The sequence below is a fragment of the Uloborus diversus genome, chromosome 5 (assembly GCF_026930045.1).
Source record: "Uloborus diversus isolate 005 chromosome 5, Udiv.v.3.1, whole genome shotgun sequence".
In the NCBI taxonomy this organism is placed as follows: Eukaryota; Metazoa; Arthropoda; class Arachnida; order Araneae; family Uloboridae; genus Uloborus; species Uloborus diversus.
In genome coordinates, this window is record NC_072735.1 from 103,332,247 (window position 1) to 103,352,061 (window position 19,815).

General features: G+C 32.1%; 1 protein-coding gene across 1 annotated transcript in view; it reads left to right on the forward strand.

The window, feature by feature from the left end:
* The first annotated feature begins 7,512 nt into the window (after positions 1–7,512).
* The window catches only part of LOC129223056 (uncharacterized), a 79,126-nt gene continuing 66,823 nt past the window's right edge, over positions 7,513–19,815 (forward strand). Inside the window, exons 1-3 of the mRNA XM_054857621.1 lie at positions 7,513–8,589; positions 8,679–8,928; positions 9,045–9,125. Of these exons, the coding sequence (XP_054713596.1) occupies positions 7,513–8,589; positions 8,679–8,928; positions 9,045–9,125 (1,408 nt within the window). The remainder of the gene's footprint in view (positions 8,590–8,678; positions 8,929–9,044; positions 9,126–19,815) is intronic.

The following is a 19,815-nucleotide window of genomic DNA, read 5'->3' on the forward strand; positions in this document are numbered from 1 at the left end:
TCTTAACTACATGATCTTGCGCTCTGAATCCTCTTAACTACATGATCTTTCTCGTCCTCCCATCGCTCTGAATCCTCAGTACGCGTAACTTCACCCACTACTTTACTGTTGAAAATGATGCTATAATAAAAACTATCTAGAGTCACATTTTGCGTTTAGGAACTAACTTACCAAGAGCTAAATAAAAATAGACCGAGCGGTGTTTGCTTTAAAAGGAAGCATTTCACCAATTATCAAGACATAAGAATGATAATAATTTCTAAACATTACATTCTATTTCATTTTATTTATGCTTTTGGAGGGGAAGGGGGGAGGGGAGGGGGTAAGAATCATATTTTGCTCAAGTGTAAAATAATCAAGTTATAAGTTACAAGAACGCCAGAAAATGACAAGGAAAATTGCTTTGTTAAATCAAATAATCCACCAGCATTGAAAATTATCTCTTCTTTTGATTTGAAATATGTACGAAGAATGCGCGCTGAATTTCCTTTTCCACTATTTCGGTACAAATTAAAAATAATTTCTCTCACAAATTTTCTCAACATTCTGTCTTGATGATGTGCACTTGCTGCGCAATAAATTAGAAAGTAGAAAGCTCCCACTTGCGAGAGCGGATAAATAATATTTTCTATCATTATTAGACTATCCCTTTCTCTAATAGAAAACAATGTTGAAAAAATTAGAAATATTACTGTAAAATAGTACAGCGATAAAAACAAAAACCTTTTTGAGAAACTTTTTTGAGTGGCTGCGTATAATTTATGAATTTTTGCATATTCACGAATCAATTGTGATATTATATCAGTATTTAGAGGCCGTTTTCTAAATGTTCCATTCAATAATAACAGTATTTGACTTACTATTGAGCAAAGATATGCATAATATATAGTCAAAAACACAGGGAGAAATATCACAACGGACCTAGAAAAAAATGCATGAATTAAAAGAAAAGATACTTTAAGTTTGATATTTAGTTTCAGGGCTAAATTAAATGTTATGGTGTCGAACCACATTTCAGTTACTCTAATGTCTGCAAACACCCTGAAAACTACATTTAGACATAACAACAAATAAACAAGTGAAATTGAAAAAAATATTGTGTTTATTAAAAAACGACATTTTCGTATGTTATAATTAGCTTCGAAGTAATTATGACTCCTATGAATTGCTTGAAGAAAACCATGGTTTATGTCTAAAGAAGAGTAACAAGGTATAACAAAAGTAGTATGGAGAATTAATAAACAAAGCTCTTTAACTTGGGGTAAATTATGTCTGCATTCATATAGAACATAAATCCATAAGGTAATCATATGGGTCAGAGTAAAACTTCTGATGACAGCAAAAATGGATGATTGCAACTTTGAGTTTTTTCTCTCCAGACTTTGTAGACTAGGAATCTTCAGAAATTTTAAAACTTCAAAAACTACATTAACGTTCAATAATAATTTCCAGCTATCCACTCTTGTGTACTGAAGTTTTTTAAATAAGTTGCAGGGAAGTCCGAAACGTTTTTTAGCCATGTTTAAACTACAGTTTTCAACTACATATTTTTCAAACAGCTGAAAACTCTGCACTACAAGTGCAGAAAACAAGAAAGTAAAGTGACTGAAATATTTGTCGCTTTAACTCAAATAATTTAAATGAAGAAAGCTTCGATTTGCGCAAAGAGTTATCTACGTTTTTGAAGCATACGAAATACACAATATATCACGAAAGAGAAACAAATTAAGCTTTTCGTACAACACAAAAGCAAAAATGTCATTGTGAAAGTCTTTCAAAAATCACAAACACTGCTTCAATGCAATATTTTCTGTTTTTTTGCTGCTTTGCGCAAGGAAGTACGAATAAAATAAAGTCTCATTGCTAGGTAAAGGGAATTTAATGACTGATTTTATTGATGAATGACCATTGAAAGCATTGAGAAAGGCTAATCTTTCAAGAGCGATGCAATCAGAACTAAGGCAGTCATACAATGTTTTGAAAATAAATAACCAAAGACTACAAATCAAAAACTACTACATAACAAAGCAGGACTTGATGATTCAGCAGTTCGATGAAGTTGTTTATTGTTAAGTCTATGAGCCAAAGTATAGTTTTTCTCACAAAAACTAGCTTATGTAAGTGCATTCTTTAGAATATTACTTCAATCAATTTTAAACATTAAAAAAGGAAGTTAAAAGCTAATGATATTTTACTAAACATCAATGATTGTTGTCACATAAGAGAATTGTTAGCAAAAACTTCTATGCAAGACATACTTAAATCAAGAAAATCTATTCAATTATAGAAAAAAAGTAAAACTAGAACAATCATATTTTTTAAAAACATTAAAAAAAGACAAAGACTTAATATGACTTAAAACCTTAAACTTTAAATATGACCAATATGACTTAAAAAAAGGTTGACATACTTTTTTTGTAAAAATAATTCACGTTATTCTAGTATGTGTCAAATGTATGTTTTTCCTTCTTATTTTTTTATTTTTGAAAGTAGGGGAGATATTTTAATTTTTAACGTCGATTATTTGAATCAAATTTAAAATCGAAAAGCCAAATTAAAATTCCCCGACATACTTCTATGCAATATATTTTTTTAAATTTAGACAGTTTGAAAATAAAATATTGCCAGCAGTTTAAAGTAAAAGTTCCAAGCTGTTCCAAGTTACAACATCCTATGGTACCTTGGGACACATCCTGTTGTACGATGGGGAAGTTCTCAAGATTCAGGAAACAGCCATATACTTAAACCAATTTTGCAACAAAACAAAACAAACATATTTTGTTCATGGTAGTGAATTAAATCTTGAATTATGAATAATGAATTTTGAAGTATTTTCAACATTAAATGTGTTTAAAAGACTACATAAGATTGGAACATTGTTCCATGTTCCTAAACATATCTTAATTATTAAGAACCATGCATATGTTGTACCTTGGAACGCGTCCTAAGGTACAAAATGTTTGACTTTCCCAAGGTACAATCACCATGTGGTTTAAGAAAAATCAAAAGGAAGGTCAATCTAGATCCAATATCATTATTTTCTCATAAGCAAAATATTTAAAGTACTTCTCTTTTATAACAAAATAAAATCCAGTTGATTAAATTTACAAATACAAAGACAAAATGAAATAAAAGTGAAGAAAATACTTACTTTGAAGTCATAAAATTTTCTTTCTCTCACAAAATCGTCGATTTTACGTATTTGGTGGTGATTTTTACTATGGCACCATTTAGTGGTGAAGGTTACTATACGAAATTACAAAAACATGACTGCTAAAAATAGATTCTTAGAAATTAGCAGTGTCCCGAGGTACAACGCTTTCTCCTAATGCGTAGCTTAACAGAATTCATGTTACAATGAAGCGTGTTAATCTCGTACAATTATAAATACAATTAAAAAAAAATATTTTTCAACTTAATTCACAGCACATCTACAGTAAAAATATCAATAAAAACCACCTGCTTTAGCTTTTTCTCCTAACAAAAATGTCCTTTAAACATGACTTTGCTTTGTTCCCACAAAAATAAATAAATAAAAATAACCCTCTAATTAGGCTGTTTCACTGTATAATTTTCTCTTAAATTTCACGTAACAAAAATTTACTAAATACAACTACTAAAATGAGGAAATGAACACTTGCCGTTTCGATGATGGTTTGATGTCGGGACTAAGAAATTTTTCTTTATGTAAGAAATTCCTTCTTTTCCATTCGTATTTCTCGTGCTCCTTGCGCCAATACATCCATAAGGGTGTTACCCGTATGAAATCAAGTGCACAGACTTTTCAGAAAAACTTATGAGAGCGACAATTTTTTGTCTTAAGATACACATCTGCAGTAAAGTATAGAAAAGAAGCAGGGATAAAGTCTGGATGCCTCCTTTGTACGAAGTGACTTCATTATATGTGTTCTATATGTTTACTTTGTTTTTTTAAGTGCTTGCTTATCGGTCGTGGATTAAATAGGCCTTGTTTGTGATACATTTTACCATAAAACTATCTCAAAACTAAAACTTTCAGTATTTTAAACTGAAATGTATTTAATATTTCTCTTTGTTCTTGGAGCAATTTTTAAACCCTGGGCTTTATATTTTTAACATTATACTTTTTAGGCTTTTTGTCCTCGACTAAAATATTTTACCGATTTTAGCCATCTGTTGCTGTCTAAAGCTGTGGTTTGCAACCTGTTTGAGAACGTCACCCCCTCTAGAGGTTGACTCACCCCTATCATCCCTTTTTTCACCTTCTTCTTCGAAAAAATTATAACTTGGCACTATTGAGCTCTTATATTATCTTTACTAATAATAAAGCTGAAAGTCTGGATCTCTGTCCGGATATCTGTCTGGATTTCTGTGAAGCGCATAGCGGTTAGACCCGGGGCCGCCGTGAAAAGTCGTGGGGAGCAGCTCTGCTGCTCATCGGGCCCGGTACAACTAGAGGGCGCTTTGGCGTTCCGAGTCGCTAAGCGATGGAGAGTGTAATGTTTACATTGGGAGTGTAACGCGAAAAAAGAATTTATGTGAATAAAATTATACCATTACAGATCCTATTGTTTCCAATTTCAAGTGCCATAAATCCACAGCAAGCTGGAGACATTAGCTGATTTGATGCAGGTAAGTTGTTATTATATAATGTCTATTTTTATCAATTTCAATGATAGGCTTAAGTTCAGTTGCTAATATTAGATTGTCGATACTTGTTCTCCGACTTTCTTTTCTGAAAAAATATTGTAGAATTGAGACATGATTAACATACGTTATAAATGTTAGTGAAAAATGTCAAGGATCAACTCATTCTGGTCGAAGAGTTTAAGTTATGTTTCTCGCTATTTAATGGTTTGTGAAATCGGCGAGTCGATCTCTACTGGTTATAATCGAACTTTATCGACAACGCACTGATTTGGCTCCACATAACTACCAACAACCACAACTAATAGAATACCTACTGTTTATGTTTTGCAACTGCAAAGACTTTTCCAAAAAACACTGTGATTCCTTATGCATGTATTCTTTATCAGTTTCACAAACTTAACTAAAGTGCAATGATTCGAATTTTTAATTTAGCAATTAAATTTATGACTTCAATGCTCAGAACAGGTGTATGTTAACTATAGAGCGAGATCTTCAACCCGCGACCTGATGTATATATTTCACTGGTCCACATGACGATTTAGTTTCGATAAATCTTAACCATATTTTCTGTCATTTCGATAACCACTAGTGTATCAAAATGAAACTTATTGTTCCGTTTTCAATGAGGAACTTGCAGAAAGAAATTTAAACACTTGGCTATTGGATTTTTATTCATTTTGTATGTTCCATCAATCACATATATCTCATGCTCTGTTTACATCCATTTTTGGCAGTCTACTTACGTGTGTGAGGAGCTATACTCGAAATAAAGAATCTACTGAGAATTAATTATGCCAGATTATTTATGACAAATTGCAAATTACTGCTGCCATGTGTTTCGGTGTTTCAAGAAATGCAAAAAGAAATGAGCTTATGGACAATCTACAGTTTGTGCTATTTGATGTTGTCATTTCTTATTTTTAGTTTCAGTATGTTTTTTAAGTCTTGTTTCGATATGAATTTAATTGTGTGTTGAATATGGATTTTAGCTAGCGAAATTTCGATAAGTCGAACTTGGATGAGCCGAAAACTTCATCAAGGCGAAGTGAATCGTTATTCCAGCCTAACTGAATGGGGAAGTAACGTGCTTCATTTTCGAAAAGCCAAATTCTATTTCATGACCGTTGTTCAATCAAGCTCGGATTTTATGGATTTCATTGCAGTTAATAACGGAATTTTAAGTCATCAAGTACCTAACTCCGTAACTGCTGGAGATATTTTAATATTTCATCATGCATAAGTGAATAAAAGCGAGAAAACTTATTGTAAACTTTACAAATTGGAAATTTGTTTTGAAAAATTAATGAAGATATCGAAAGAACAATGCATTTTACTTAATACTTAAAATGTTTCTCTCTTCATCATTTTATAATAACAAAACATATTTCTGATAAACTACGAATTACAATAATTTGTATATCAAATTTTGAAAACAACTTATATCATTGTTTTGCTTGATGTTTAGAGTTATTTATTTTGGTGATACAAACTGGTAATATTTTACTATTTCTCTTTGCGTCACATTCTCTTTGCACTTTTGCATGCAACATAAAATGCACGGATTGTGCTACATTACGAGTTTATTAAAATTTAAGTTTTACATGAAAAATATGCAGTTTTTTCAGAAAAAAAAATAAATTTTTTAAAAGATGATCAAAATTAGTATTTAGTGAAAATTCAATTGTTAGTATCCAACTTTTGCTTTGCATATGAGTTTCCAAAACCCTCAAATTAAAGCAAAATGTAAATGAGCTACAATTATAAGTAAAATATAATTAATGTAACAGTGACTTATACACTTAAAATAAATATAGAGTTTAAATTTAATATTTGCGTACAAGGACATGTATTTACAAATCTAAAAAAAAAATTAACAATCTTTTTGTTCACAAATCAGTTGACAAAAAAAAAAAAAAAAAAAAAAAAAAAAAACACTGTTTTGATCACTGCAGATATTGTTACAATTAGTTCCGTAGTTGGGAGCAATTTATATTGATGGTTTTCTTTATCTTTTAGCCATGCCGTCTTCCTGCTCAGTTCTGGCTGCAAATCTAACTATCGGTCATCTGAAAATGTAAAAGTTTTCAAATTTCCGGAGAAAGGGACCCCTCAGTTTGAGAAATGGATGAAGAAAATTCCTCGGAAAGATTGGACTCCTGGGTCTCGCAGTGTTGTTTGCATTCGGCATTTCACAGATGATCAAATAATTAAAGAGGATACCTTTACAATGCCAGATGGATCTGTGAAAGTTATTCCTAGACAGCGATTCAAATTAGTGGATGATGCTTCTCTTTGCCTTTTTCCGAATTTGCCATCTTACTTATCTGCAAATGCTCCAAAGAATGCTAGAAGATGTCTTACGGAGAGGAAATTGGAGCATCTTGCTCGAGAAGAGCAGAACATTGAGGATTTCCTCGAAGAGGACAGAATACCCTCATTTGACTGTCTTGTGGAAAATATAGAAAAAGTTACCAAAGCAGGTTGGCATACCTGCAGCGATGATACCCGCTTAACTATATATCAGCTCGATAAACATGAACTTCCACTACATGTTACTCACTGCATATCAGTTTAAAAAAACCTGCTTTACATGTTTATTTGAATGATAAAAAACTGTGTGAAGAATTAAAGTTCCTATTTCCAGTAACTAAAATGAAAGAGGTTTACCTTGAAAGATATTCCCAACTGCAAAACCTGATTTCATGGTTAGGGAACCAGGAATATCAAACTGACTTCCTCAGTAGTCTAAAAAAAATCTTTGCCACTTGTGTCGAACCAATTAATTTGGAACATTTTTGCCCTGCAATGTTTGAAAATTTATGTTTTTTGTACGAACAATTGATGCTGAGCGACAGAAGAAAGGCCCCTCGATATAGTTCTAAGATGCTAGCCACAGCCTTTTCCTGGTGGACTGTTTCTCCAAAATGTTACATTGAGATTGTTTCATCAGGAATTTTGATTTTGCCCAAGGAAAGATATTTGCGAAGGTTCTCCTCCGTCATATCATCTCCCAATAGTTCTGATGCAACAGAACAGCACACTTATTTGGCAACAAAATGTCAAAAATTGGAGGAGAATGAACGACAAGTGACTCTTATTATTGATGAAATAAGTGTGAGACCACACATTGCCTTCTCGTCAAATTCATTGTGCGGGCTTAGTGTGAACCAGAAACTGAAACGTGCCACCAATGTTCAGAGCTTTATGATAAACTCAGTATACTCTTCGTACAAGGATGTCGCTGCCCTGCTCCCGGTTCACAATTCCAATGCTGAAGAACTGTTTCAGTGGACACAAAATATCATACCAATGGTTCAAAATTGTGGATATGTAATTGTTGCCATCATAACAGATAACAATCGGGTAAATAGAAACATGCTAGCAAAGCAATGTGGTGGCACCATCCAAACATCAATTCCGAACCGTTCTAATGATGGTAAACAAATATTTATTTTATTTGATACAGTGCATATAATAAAGTCAGTCCGTAACAATTGGATTAACCAGAGGACATATGGCAATACGTTCACCTTTCCATCAATAAACAACAGTTCTGATTTGCTCAAAGCTGCTTTCTCGGACCTTGTAAATATTTATGAAAAAGAAAAGAACGCCTTAATTAAGTACGCACCAAAGCTAACATTTGAAGCTTTGAATCCAAACAACTTTGATCGACAGAATGTTTCTTTGTGTTTACGAGTTTTTGACGAAACAAACATAGCTGCTCTAAAAGCACTAATGAACGATTGTGACGGGACTGTAGAATTCTTAACCACAATAATTAACTGGTGGAAGATAGTCAACTGCAAAAGCACACGTAAAGGTGTTGAACATTGTGATACTTATGAGATGCCATTCTACAGCATTGATGATGAAAGGGTTGCCTATTTTTTTAGCAAATTGTTTCATGGTTGGAAGCTTGGAAGCAGGCCAAGCTGCCCTATAAAGGAAATAAAAGTGGTAAGCTTACAGAAGAAACTTTTTTTTCCCTTACACATACAACTAAGGCCTTAAGGGACAGTGTTCTATACCGCTTAAGTGTTGTACAGGATAAATATGTGCTACTGGGAAAGTACCAGACTGACCCAATTGAAGGTAGATTTGGTCAATACAGACAGATGCATGGAGGTAACTATAATATTTCTGTTGATCAAATCATGAAAGCTGAAAAAAGGCTACGACTAAAGAGTTTGATAGAGATGCATTCTTCTAAATTTGGTAATTTCAAACTAAAGAACTTCCTAATTGAGTTTAGTGATGTACATGAAATTGACGACTGTGACATTGATTTAATGATGGGTATAAATTTTTTTCACATACAGAAGAAGAAAAGCAACTTTTACCTGTTTTTATTTATATCTGTGGATATGCTGCCTATAAAATGAAATGTAAATTAACATGTTTGTCATGCATAGATTTAATTGTAACGGATAAAGAAATGGTGTTTGAACTTGGTGGGGAAACTTCAAAAGAATACATGTTATCACTTGATAATGGTAAGTTGACGTATTCAGATGTTGGTATTGTAAAATTGTTTGTTGTTTGTTTTAAGGTTTTAAATTTTTTTTTTAAATGAAGAATACAAAACTATCTTGCATTCTCCTAAAATTTAGTTGATTTTGACTCAGTTGGTAATTAAAAAAATAGAAGAGCTTTATGTTTGTAGTGCAGAAGAGTGTAATGTTTGCCACTGTACAAAATATGATTTGTTTATAAAGTTTGTTCCTACATTTTTTAATGCGTATATTCCTAAACAACTACACAATTGCTAAGAATAATTTCTTTGCATCTGCAAAGGGCAAGAAAAGGAAGTGTAATGCTCTGTTATCTAGTACATCTGAAGTGTAAATTTAGTTTATGATATTTTGTTATGCGCTGGTACAGTTTCAGTCTATCAATGTGTTTCATGTTTTACAAACTGCTATGAGGATAGTATAATCTATGAATGTCTGGCTGCTTCGCTTTGAATGATCGAAGTAAATAAATTATCTTTGAGCTATTTCTAGAAGATAATAAAACTGTTTAACATTGAATATTTAATGACTTTTTTCTTTTAGACTATTTTTTAACTTTCATGTTATGTTTTAGAAAAATATTTAACGCTCATATGATTGATGTCATAGATTAAGCTTATGTTTCAAATATCACACATCTGTCATTTATTTCAAAAATTTAAACTTTTTTCTTTTTTGAAAATTAAGTGTATGAAACTATTTTGTATTCTCATATAATTAGTAATTTTTTCCCACAGCTTGTTATTTAAAAATAAGATACATTTAATATTTTAGTGCTTTAGAGTGTAAGGTTTGCCATTGTAACAATATGTGATTTGTTTATAAAGTGTATTCCCCGTATTAATACTTTCCCACCCATTTATATTGAAGCCGTAAATAGCATATTTATGGCTGTAAGGTAATAGCTTCAAGCCTTCTTCAGATTTTACTGTAACTTTTTATAATGAAATTACGGTTATAGAGGAATTTTTATGCGATTCTTCTATTATCAAAGTATAAATTTAGTTTTTACTTCGTAGGATGTTTTGTTATGAACTTAGTAGTGTCCTGGTATGTGAGGAAGCTTGATTGCAGTAAAACTTTTGTATTTATTGTTATAAGATAGCTATTTAAATATTTTTTTATCTAGTGTTTCATGTTTTGACACCTACTATAAGTTTAATTTCTGACTGCTTTATTTGGATCAATCAAAACAAATTACCATTTAAATAGAGCTAAAGATGAGCTGTTTAGGATTAAGTAATTATTTGACTTTTTTTTCTTTTTTTCCTATATATAAAAGAAAAAGATTTAATAATTGTAAAATTGTGCATTTGATAGGGATAAGTTGACATTCCCGTTTTAGATATATATAAAACCTTTTGCTGTTCATTTTAAGACTTTATTTTCATTGTTATTATTATTTGAACTGAAGTGTATATAAAACTATTTTCTAATTCTCCTGAAATTTAAGTCAATTTTGTTACCGCTAGATTTTGAAATTGATAGAAGAGTTTGATATTTATATAGTACATAGGAATGCAAGGATTGCCAGTGTGTGAATTTTAATTGGTGTGTGAAGTTTATTCCCACATTTTTAAATATCTTCTTGAATACAAATGACATGGTTTTGCATCCCCAAAGGGTATGAAAAAGTAGCTGGATTATCTAGTGCAACTGAAACTTGTAAATTTTCTATGTACATGGTAATAAACCTGATTTTAATCAAACTGTTGTGTTTACTGACTGAAATAATACATGTTTCATGCTTTCCTACCTACAAAAGTTTGATTTGATCTAAATCTCTTGTGTTACTTTGATAATTAGAAAAAAAAGGTTCCAATATTAGCTTATCAATATACAAAAAAGAAGATTTTGTGGTTATTCGTTTAATTAATGTTAAACAATTGTACAAGCTTTTATTTTGCCGATATGCAAAGAATTTTTGATCCAAAGGAGTTATAATGTCATCAAAACATTAGTACTCTTAGTTAATATATTCAATTCCCTTCAATCCTTTATTTCGTTGATGAATTTCTCTTTCAAATAGCAATTTCTTCCTGACGCGAAATCCCGCGCATCTCGAGGCAGTCAATGTTTTCGTTTCTTCCATCGCTTAGCGTGAGTCATCATTTCTCAGTACCGGGCCCGAAGAAGCAGCAGAGCTGCTCCCCGTTACTTTTCGCGGCGGCCCCGTTAGACCGTTCGGCCGGTTTTCATGAAATTTGGCACATAATTAGTTTGTAGCATAGAGGTGTGCCCTCGAAGCGATTTTTCAAAAATTCGATTTTGTTATTCTTCTATTCCAATTTTAAGAACATTTTACAGAGTAAATTATCATAACGTGGACAAACAAATTACCATGACGTGGACTAATAAATAACCATAATCTGACCGAACAAATTACCATGTGCGACAATTGGCGAGAAAATTAACATAGGAAATTGGTGAGAAATTAATCATCCATTATTTTTAAATATACGAGCTAACCAAATGACCTTTTTATTTTCTACTACGGGAAAAGCCGTGCGGGTACCTCTAGTAAAACATAAATGCCTAATTTAAATTTGAAGTAAAATGTATGTTTCAAGAATTTCTACCAATCGAAAACTAAAAAAAATAAAAATAAAATAAAAATAAATAAACATACTTTAATTCAAGTATATATATATTTTTTCTTATTCTTTTCCAGAACGAACTGCTAGGTGTTTAAAGAGTAATACTTAAATGAAATCATTGATTTTTTAAAATTTAATTTTTAGAGTTGGAATTTGGGGGAATTAAAAACCTTGCGATACTACTTAAAAACTTAGCGATGAATGATGAAGTATAACTCCTTAAGGTTCAACCGAGGTATAAGGAGAAAGCTTTAGCTGTAATTCCTTGATTGATTTCTTCGCAATCGGTTCTGCATAAGTTTTCAATTTTGATATTCGTTAATTTTTTACCATTATTATCTTGTCTTTTAAATCATTTATGCTTATCACCTCATCCCTTTTAGTCATCGATCCCTATCACTCTTCCTAAACTTAAGGTCCCCTTTTAAAGCCATAACAGTTTGGGGTTAATTACCCACGGGTTGGGAACCTCTTGTCTAAACCTTCCCTGCAATAGTGATGTGTGAGATTTTTAAAATTTTGGACACCAAAGAAAAATAAATTTTCTGTTGCCTTGTGCTATCGAGAATTACTTATATTGCAACTACATTAGTAACAATAATGTATATTTATTTTCTGTATTCAATTTAAATCTGAAAATTAGCCCAGGTAATTCTGCTTAGTATTAAACAGGCATCGGTTGAATAAAAATAAAATAAATGTAAAATAAAACTTGAATCGTGAACTCAGGTTTTTAATAACTTAATACATTGCTTCTTTCACTCCGCACCTGCTTAATGTTCATTGCATCTCAACCTATTTAAATACATATACATATCACTAACAGTTTTGAAGAAATATATGTAAGTAAAATTAAATTTGCTGTAATTGTTGCAGCTTAGCTTTTATTTGTTTATTTATTTAATGATCAGTAAACATATTGTTTTAAGTTTAAATAAAAATAAACTGTTAAAAATTTGTTATTCCGATACAAATGTAACTTCGTGCTCTATTTCCAAATGTTCTTCGTGAGTGAGGTTTAGAAGCACGTTTTTTTTCTCTCAGAAATATTTCTACAAACGTTCAACTTGGAGTTGAGGAAAATTTTACTACCTGTGTTAAATGTGTTCCGTCAGAATAAGATCAACTACTTCTTTCGCCGTCTGCTCTGTCCTTTTTTCAGCTATGTCAATAAATACATCCTAAATATGGCGGAGCATTAACGAGAAAAAACTTCATTTTTAGATACGAGAAAATTATTGATCATGCTTGAAATGCATGATCTTTAATTTACCTTTTCCGTAAAAAAAAAAAAAACATCTAGTTTTTTACGTTGCTTTTTGAGATACCTTAATGCATCCGTTATATGGTCCCTAACAGGTAGAATAATATAGGGTGTCCGAAAAGTCCTTGACACATTTAAAAAATTCAAAGAAAACCAACAAATTGTCGTATGAATTTGCGGTTTTCACCATAGTACTTCACAGGTTCAAGAGTTTTTATGACATCGGAAAAAAAAAAAAAAGAAAAGGGGAAAAAAAGAAGAAGAAAAAATGCATTTCGCCATCCAGGGTGTCAGTATATACGATGCCTGTAATTCTTCGTTTAGTAATTTTTATTTATTTTTGCGTTTTCCCCTGTCAACAAAAACGATTTAAAAGTAACTTTTAAATCTTTTTTGTTGACATGGGAAAACGCAAAAAGGAATGAAAATTACTAAACGAAGAATTACAAGCATAGCATGTACTGACACCCTGGATGCGAAATGCATTTTTTCTTCTTCTTTTTTTCCCCTTTTCATTTTTTTTTCGATATCATAAAAACTCTTGAACCTGTGAAGTATTATGGTGCAAACCGCAAATTCATACGACATTTTGTTGGTTTTCTATGATTTTTTTAAATGTGTCAAGGATTTTTCGGACACCCTGTATATTTTCCGTTTGTTACAAATTAATTAAAGAATGTTTTAACGAAAACCACCTATCACAATAGTTTAAAAAATAAACTTTATGATGTATCTGAACTCTGCAATTACATTCATTACAGCACTACCCATCATCGAAAATAGAAAAATACCTTTTTATACTTTTTTTTCTAAAAATATCGAAAACTGCAATTGGTGGAAACTTAACGTTGTTGCGGCATATCAGGAAATTGCTCAAATAATTTAAATTTTTCAATGAGTTCCTTGGTTCACCAATAGCACCTTTTCTGCACTATCCATCATCAAAATTAGGAAAGAAGTTTTTTTCGGCCCATTATTATGCACGTACGATCCGAGCGGAGAAAACCACTAAAGATTTCTTCAGGGGAGAGAAAAATAGAAATTCCGACCGATATTTGAGTGAAAATGTTTCCGCGATTGCTATACTTCCTTTACTATGTTAAAAAAGTAAAAAAGGATAGTAGATTTATTCATGGATTGCAATAAGATGAAATTTTAAAATTACAAGATAAAAAAAAAAATCCAGGTTGCTTCATTTTTGGTGAGCACTTTTCTCCTTTTTTGTCAGTTGGACAGATTATATGTAATGTGAGATAAATTTGGTCCACAGGTCATAGGTTGCCGACCCTTGGTTTAATAATTTCCGGGTTCTGAACGTTACTTTGAAAATCCTGACATATTGATTAATGACAAACAGTTGTATAGAAAGTCGAAGCTTTTGGTGCGAAAAATATCGGATAATGCAGAGACATATGAAATGAAGAGCAAAATTTATTTATGTATCAAAGTTTAGTCGATACATTACTCTTGAAGCAAACGGCTGGTTATTTTTTGACATTTCTGTCACATTCCGTTTCATAATGTATTAGATGAACTAAATGCCGGGGATATTGATTGAATGTCAAACTATATCTCAAAAATAATTGATTATTAGAAAATAATTATTATAGCTGTGATATGCTTTTGTTTTCTCTTTAATGCAACAAAGATTATTATTTATTTATTTTTTTGAATATATTTAGGATTTTTCATGTGCAATGAGAAACAAACTTTCACGCCAGAAATAATTCATCTTCTTTACTAATAATAAAGCTGAAAGTCTGTGTCTCTGGATCTCTGTCTGGATGACTGTTATGCACATAGCGCCTGGACCATTCGGCCGATTTTCATGAAGTTTGGCACAAAATTAGTTCGTAGCATAGGGGTGAGCACCTCGAAGCAATTTTTCGAAAATTCGATTTTGTTCTTTTTCTTTACCCTAGACGAGAAAATTACTATAACGTGGGCAAGAAAGCAACCATAACATGGGCGAGAAAATTAACATAGCAAATTGGCGAGAAGTTCATCATCCATCATTTGTAAATATACAGGCGAACCAAATGACCTTTTAATTTTCTACTACGGACAAAGCCGTGCGGGTACGACTAGTATAAAAACAAATGTCATGCATGTATTAAGGATGTTTAAGGATATCTACTTGTCTCCTATGTGAATCGTATACTTTCCACTGATACTTGAAGCATGAAGGCGACTGAGATAAAAGGGAGGTAGTAATATATTTTTTTGCCTTTACCTCTGGAACTTTAACTGAATCCAAAGCATTTAACTTCCCATGAATTCCGAGTGGGATATTTCATCTAACCAGAAGTCACTGACAGCAGCTTCGCATTTGGCTAAGCATTTTATGAGAACGCGGAGGTTTTGTAACCATAAAATAATAACAGACCTAGAGACCGTTTTAGAGTTTTTTTCCTGTCCACAATAATGCTGTTTTATTACCTTCGTTAGACTTGTGGAACGATCTAATTCTCATCCAAGTGCGCTATCTCAGTTCAATACATAATTTATCTATACTAATAATGTATCAATACTAATAATAAAAAGCTGTAGAGTTTGTTTGTTTGAACGCGCTAATCTCAGGAACTACCGGTTCAAATTCAAAAAAATCTTTTTGTGTTGAAGAGTCCATTTATTCAGGAAGACTACAGGTTATATATCATCATACTAGGACTAATAGGAGTGGAGCAGCAATAAAAAGGGTTATGAAAACGGGAAAATTTATTTTATAACATAAAATGCTTGGAACGTAAAATAAGCGTAACCACGGTGACGCGACCTGAAAGTGCGAGCGTCACGATCCAGTGGGTGTGGGTTCGAGTCAGCCATGAGGTAAGCCTCGAGTACTTTTCAGAGAAAATACTAAACGATGCTAAATATGATTTGTAAAATACACACACACACACACACACATATATATATATATATATATATATATATATATATATATATATATATATATATATATATATATATATATATATATATACGTATCATTGTCTTAATTTTCTTATTAATTAACTAATAATATAAAGCTGAAGATTTTGTTTGTTTTAATTCAGGAACTATACTGGTTCGAATTGATAAATTAATTTTGTGTTGAATAGTCCATTTATTAAGGAAGGTTCAATTCCGAGTCACAACTGGCTACAACTGTATTTATGTCGATGACTGCATACTAAGTGCCTTGCCTCCATTATTTTTTATACCGATAGATGGCAGCGCCATCACCGGATCGATCTGTTAATGAGAATTTAGAACTAGACCAGGAGCTAATAGCTACCTGGTGCTAGCACCCCCAGAGGTATCGTTTCACTTGAAGGACATTGAGACCACGAGCATATTTAACGTCGCCTAGTCCCCTTTAATGACGACGGTGGGTCTTCGACCATCGAGGTTCGAACTCAAGACCCTCCGGCCCCGAATCAGACACTCTACCGATCGGGCTACCACGGCCCATTTAAGGAAGGTTATAGGCTATATAACATCAAACTATGACTAATAGGTGTGTTGTAGCAATAAAAAATTTTATGAATACGGGAAAATTTAGATCTATACTAATTTTATAAAGCTGAAGAGTTTGTTTGTTTGAACGCGTTAATCTCAGGAACTACTGGTTCAAAGTGAAAAATTATTTTTATGTTGAATAGTTCATTTATTGAGGAAGGCTATAGGCTATTTTTTAAAATCAGATTAACCAAAATATTTGTAATTGCAAATTAAATGTTTAATTAATTGTTTAGTTCTATGAATTCCTAATAGATGGCGGAGTAAGTTATCTCTTCGAGAAGGTGGTGGCCGACAGTGTTGATAGCTGCGAGGAACCATGCCCGTGCTACGCTGTTGTGATCAGCGAGCAAATTTCTGAAGGCTTTTTTTTTTTTCCAATGTTCAAGTAAATAACTTGATTTTTTAGGATTTTTCTATTGGGTTTTCCCAATAGAATATTATAGAATAGAACATTATAAGAATAGAAGACCCAACAGAATAGAATAAATAAGGGTTTTTTCTTATTTCTTCAACGCCTTTTTTTTTTGTTCTTATAGTTGAAGATAGTTACTAACCAAGTAAATAATATGATTTGTCGTATTATTCAATTGTGATATTTCTTTATAACGTTTTTATTATAACATTGTTTATTTGGTGAAACACTCTAAATTACAGGGGGAGGGGAACCTCTTAACTTGCTAAAGGGCAGGGTTACAGTAGCGCGGTTTATTGGCACGTTAAGCGGTGAACTATGTGGTTGAAGGATTATTTTGAGTTTCAAAGCTACTGTTAATAATTTTATGTGTTCCGGCGAATAGTTTTAAATTCCAAAGATACTTTCAAAGGTCTTTTGAAAAGGTATGTACGCATTTTAGTTGAAGAAAAATAATCACCTCACATCAGAAGGGGGGGGGGGGGGCGTGGATTTTTTTGTTCAACGGACTTCCTTCAATTTCTTAGCACGGGCATCGCCGTGCGAGTACTGCTAGTATTCAATAATGGTGCGGTGAGAAAGAATCCTAATTCAGAACTCCCTCGACTATGACTTTTGCTTTTCTCCTTATTTTAATAACAGATTTTCATCTTGCAGATAGAGGAGCTTGTACCCTAGTGTTTATGTTTACTTCGAGTTCTTAACCTGTTTCTGCGATCAAAAAATAAATATAATGTCGCTATTCTCTGATACTGCTTGTTGCTTGGAAACTGACTTGAAATCATCGGCCCAAGTTTAGCAATGGACATGGTAGTTAACAGTCATACATGGAATTTTCTTGCCAAACTATGTGCCAATACAGATGGCCTCCCGAAGTCCAGCATCCCATCGGACACATATTTGAATGGTAGGTTAAAGGAGGATAAGATATCAAATTTAGCAGCTCAATAATTCTTTCATTGCTATCAACATCAGTCTAAGTATTGTACTTTTAGAGACTCATGTGATGTGTAACGAAGCTCACTGTAAGGGATGTCGGAAAGGATTAATTTTAGAGCTGTAAGGACCAAAATAACTTTTTCGTGATTTTTTGATATTGCAACGCTAATAATTACTCGGCAACTGCAAGTTATTAATATTTTTCTCATTTATCATGTGCAAAAATACAAGATGTAATGTAAAAAACCCTTTTTAATGCAGGATTTTGGTTTTGAGCTAGTTTGCTTGCTGATGTACAAACTCAAAACTAAAACGGCCAAATTGAATACGATGACAAATGGTTGAGAGAGTAATTTACTCGATAGGGGTGGGATATGATGACGAAAACGCTTTTGTTTTTGTTGGCACAAATTTCAGATTACAAATGGAGATAACAAGTGTTTCAATTCCTTAAATTATATCAAACAGTATAAAGAAGTCTTGCTTTTGAACTTCTAAAATGTAATTTTCTTTCTAAAGCGAGAAAATGTTGAAGCTGAACTTTGGCTTACCATACCTTTCTCTACAAGTTTAAATTTCTATCTCTGCTACGTAAATATATAATGTAAAAGAAATGGTCTGAGTGGAAACTAAAATTTTATAGAAAAGCGAAATGGAAATTAATGGAAATAATGGTGAAAGAACATATACTCTTGATGCAATGGGTACCTGTCTGAACTCTAAACTCCAGAGAAAAAGAGAGGACTATCCGGAAGAAAACTTCAGCCCCCCCACACCTCGTCATTATGTTTCAATTTCTTGTTCAAATTTTCATTTCCTTCAGTTTTTAACAATTGAAAAGAGTTTAAAAATTTAGACCTAGAAGAAAAATGACGGTACATATAACATTTTTTCCCGAAAGATACGAAAAAATATTGATTATAGTGAATGTGTCTTGATATGATCTGTTCTAAGAAAGAGGGGGAGGGGGAACATGAATCCCAATGTTAATAAAAAAAGAGACTGATAGATTAATGTTAATAACGGAGAAATTGAATAACGTCTGTGCTATATTAATTTTGCTGCAAATATAGCGCGCAAAAAGGTATTGCAAATTGGTCTTTGCCCTACAATAAATCAAAACGCATGTGCTGTCTTTCGAATTTCACTTCAACATGAAGTGATTTATTACTTTATTTTAATGGATTGAATCTTCATTAAATTCAAAACTCTTCTTGTATTTCTTTTTCACACGTGCAATCAATCATAAAAGTTCAATACCTCACGATATCCCTCTATTTGGAAAACTGTTTACATGACTCAAGAAAAAAAAAATAAAAATAGGGCAGTAAAATTGTTACTTATCTTATTTTCGGATCAAATTGCTTATAGACGAAAAATATTTTATTGTGAAGAATATCTTTGACAAAGACTTAAGTATATTTGAAAATTTAAAGAAAAAACTTGGTTGAACATTAAAATAAAAAAGTAAAAGTTAGGTTTTAAGTCTTTTCTCAAATAGGGGGCATATTTTTTTTTATAAATGAAACATTGTATACCAATTTAAGTATTTTTTTACACATATAGTTTAATAAATTGGGGAACAAATGAAGTGAATAAAAATCTGTCAAAAACGTTTTTTATTATTTCCTTGCATTTACCAGTGCTTTGTTGGGCTTTGACATTAGTCAATTTAAAGAAAATAATGAATTTATTAAGTTAAGAAAGGTGATTGCAAACATTTTAGAAACGAGCTGATGTGTGCATCACATGACTTCTTTCTACGTTTTAAATGATAATACTAGTGCCTGGGAGTAAGCAAAGATACATTTCAACTATTTTTTCCCCAAGTTTGTTGCAAACTGAAGCAAAAAAAAAAGTTTTATAAAGATTAGTTTTTCTTCAATATTGGACATTTTAATCTGATTCAGTGGTTTTAACTCTCTAAATATCGCCAATAGTGATCAAAATGAA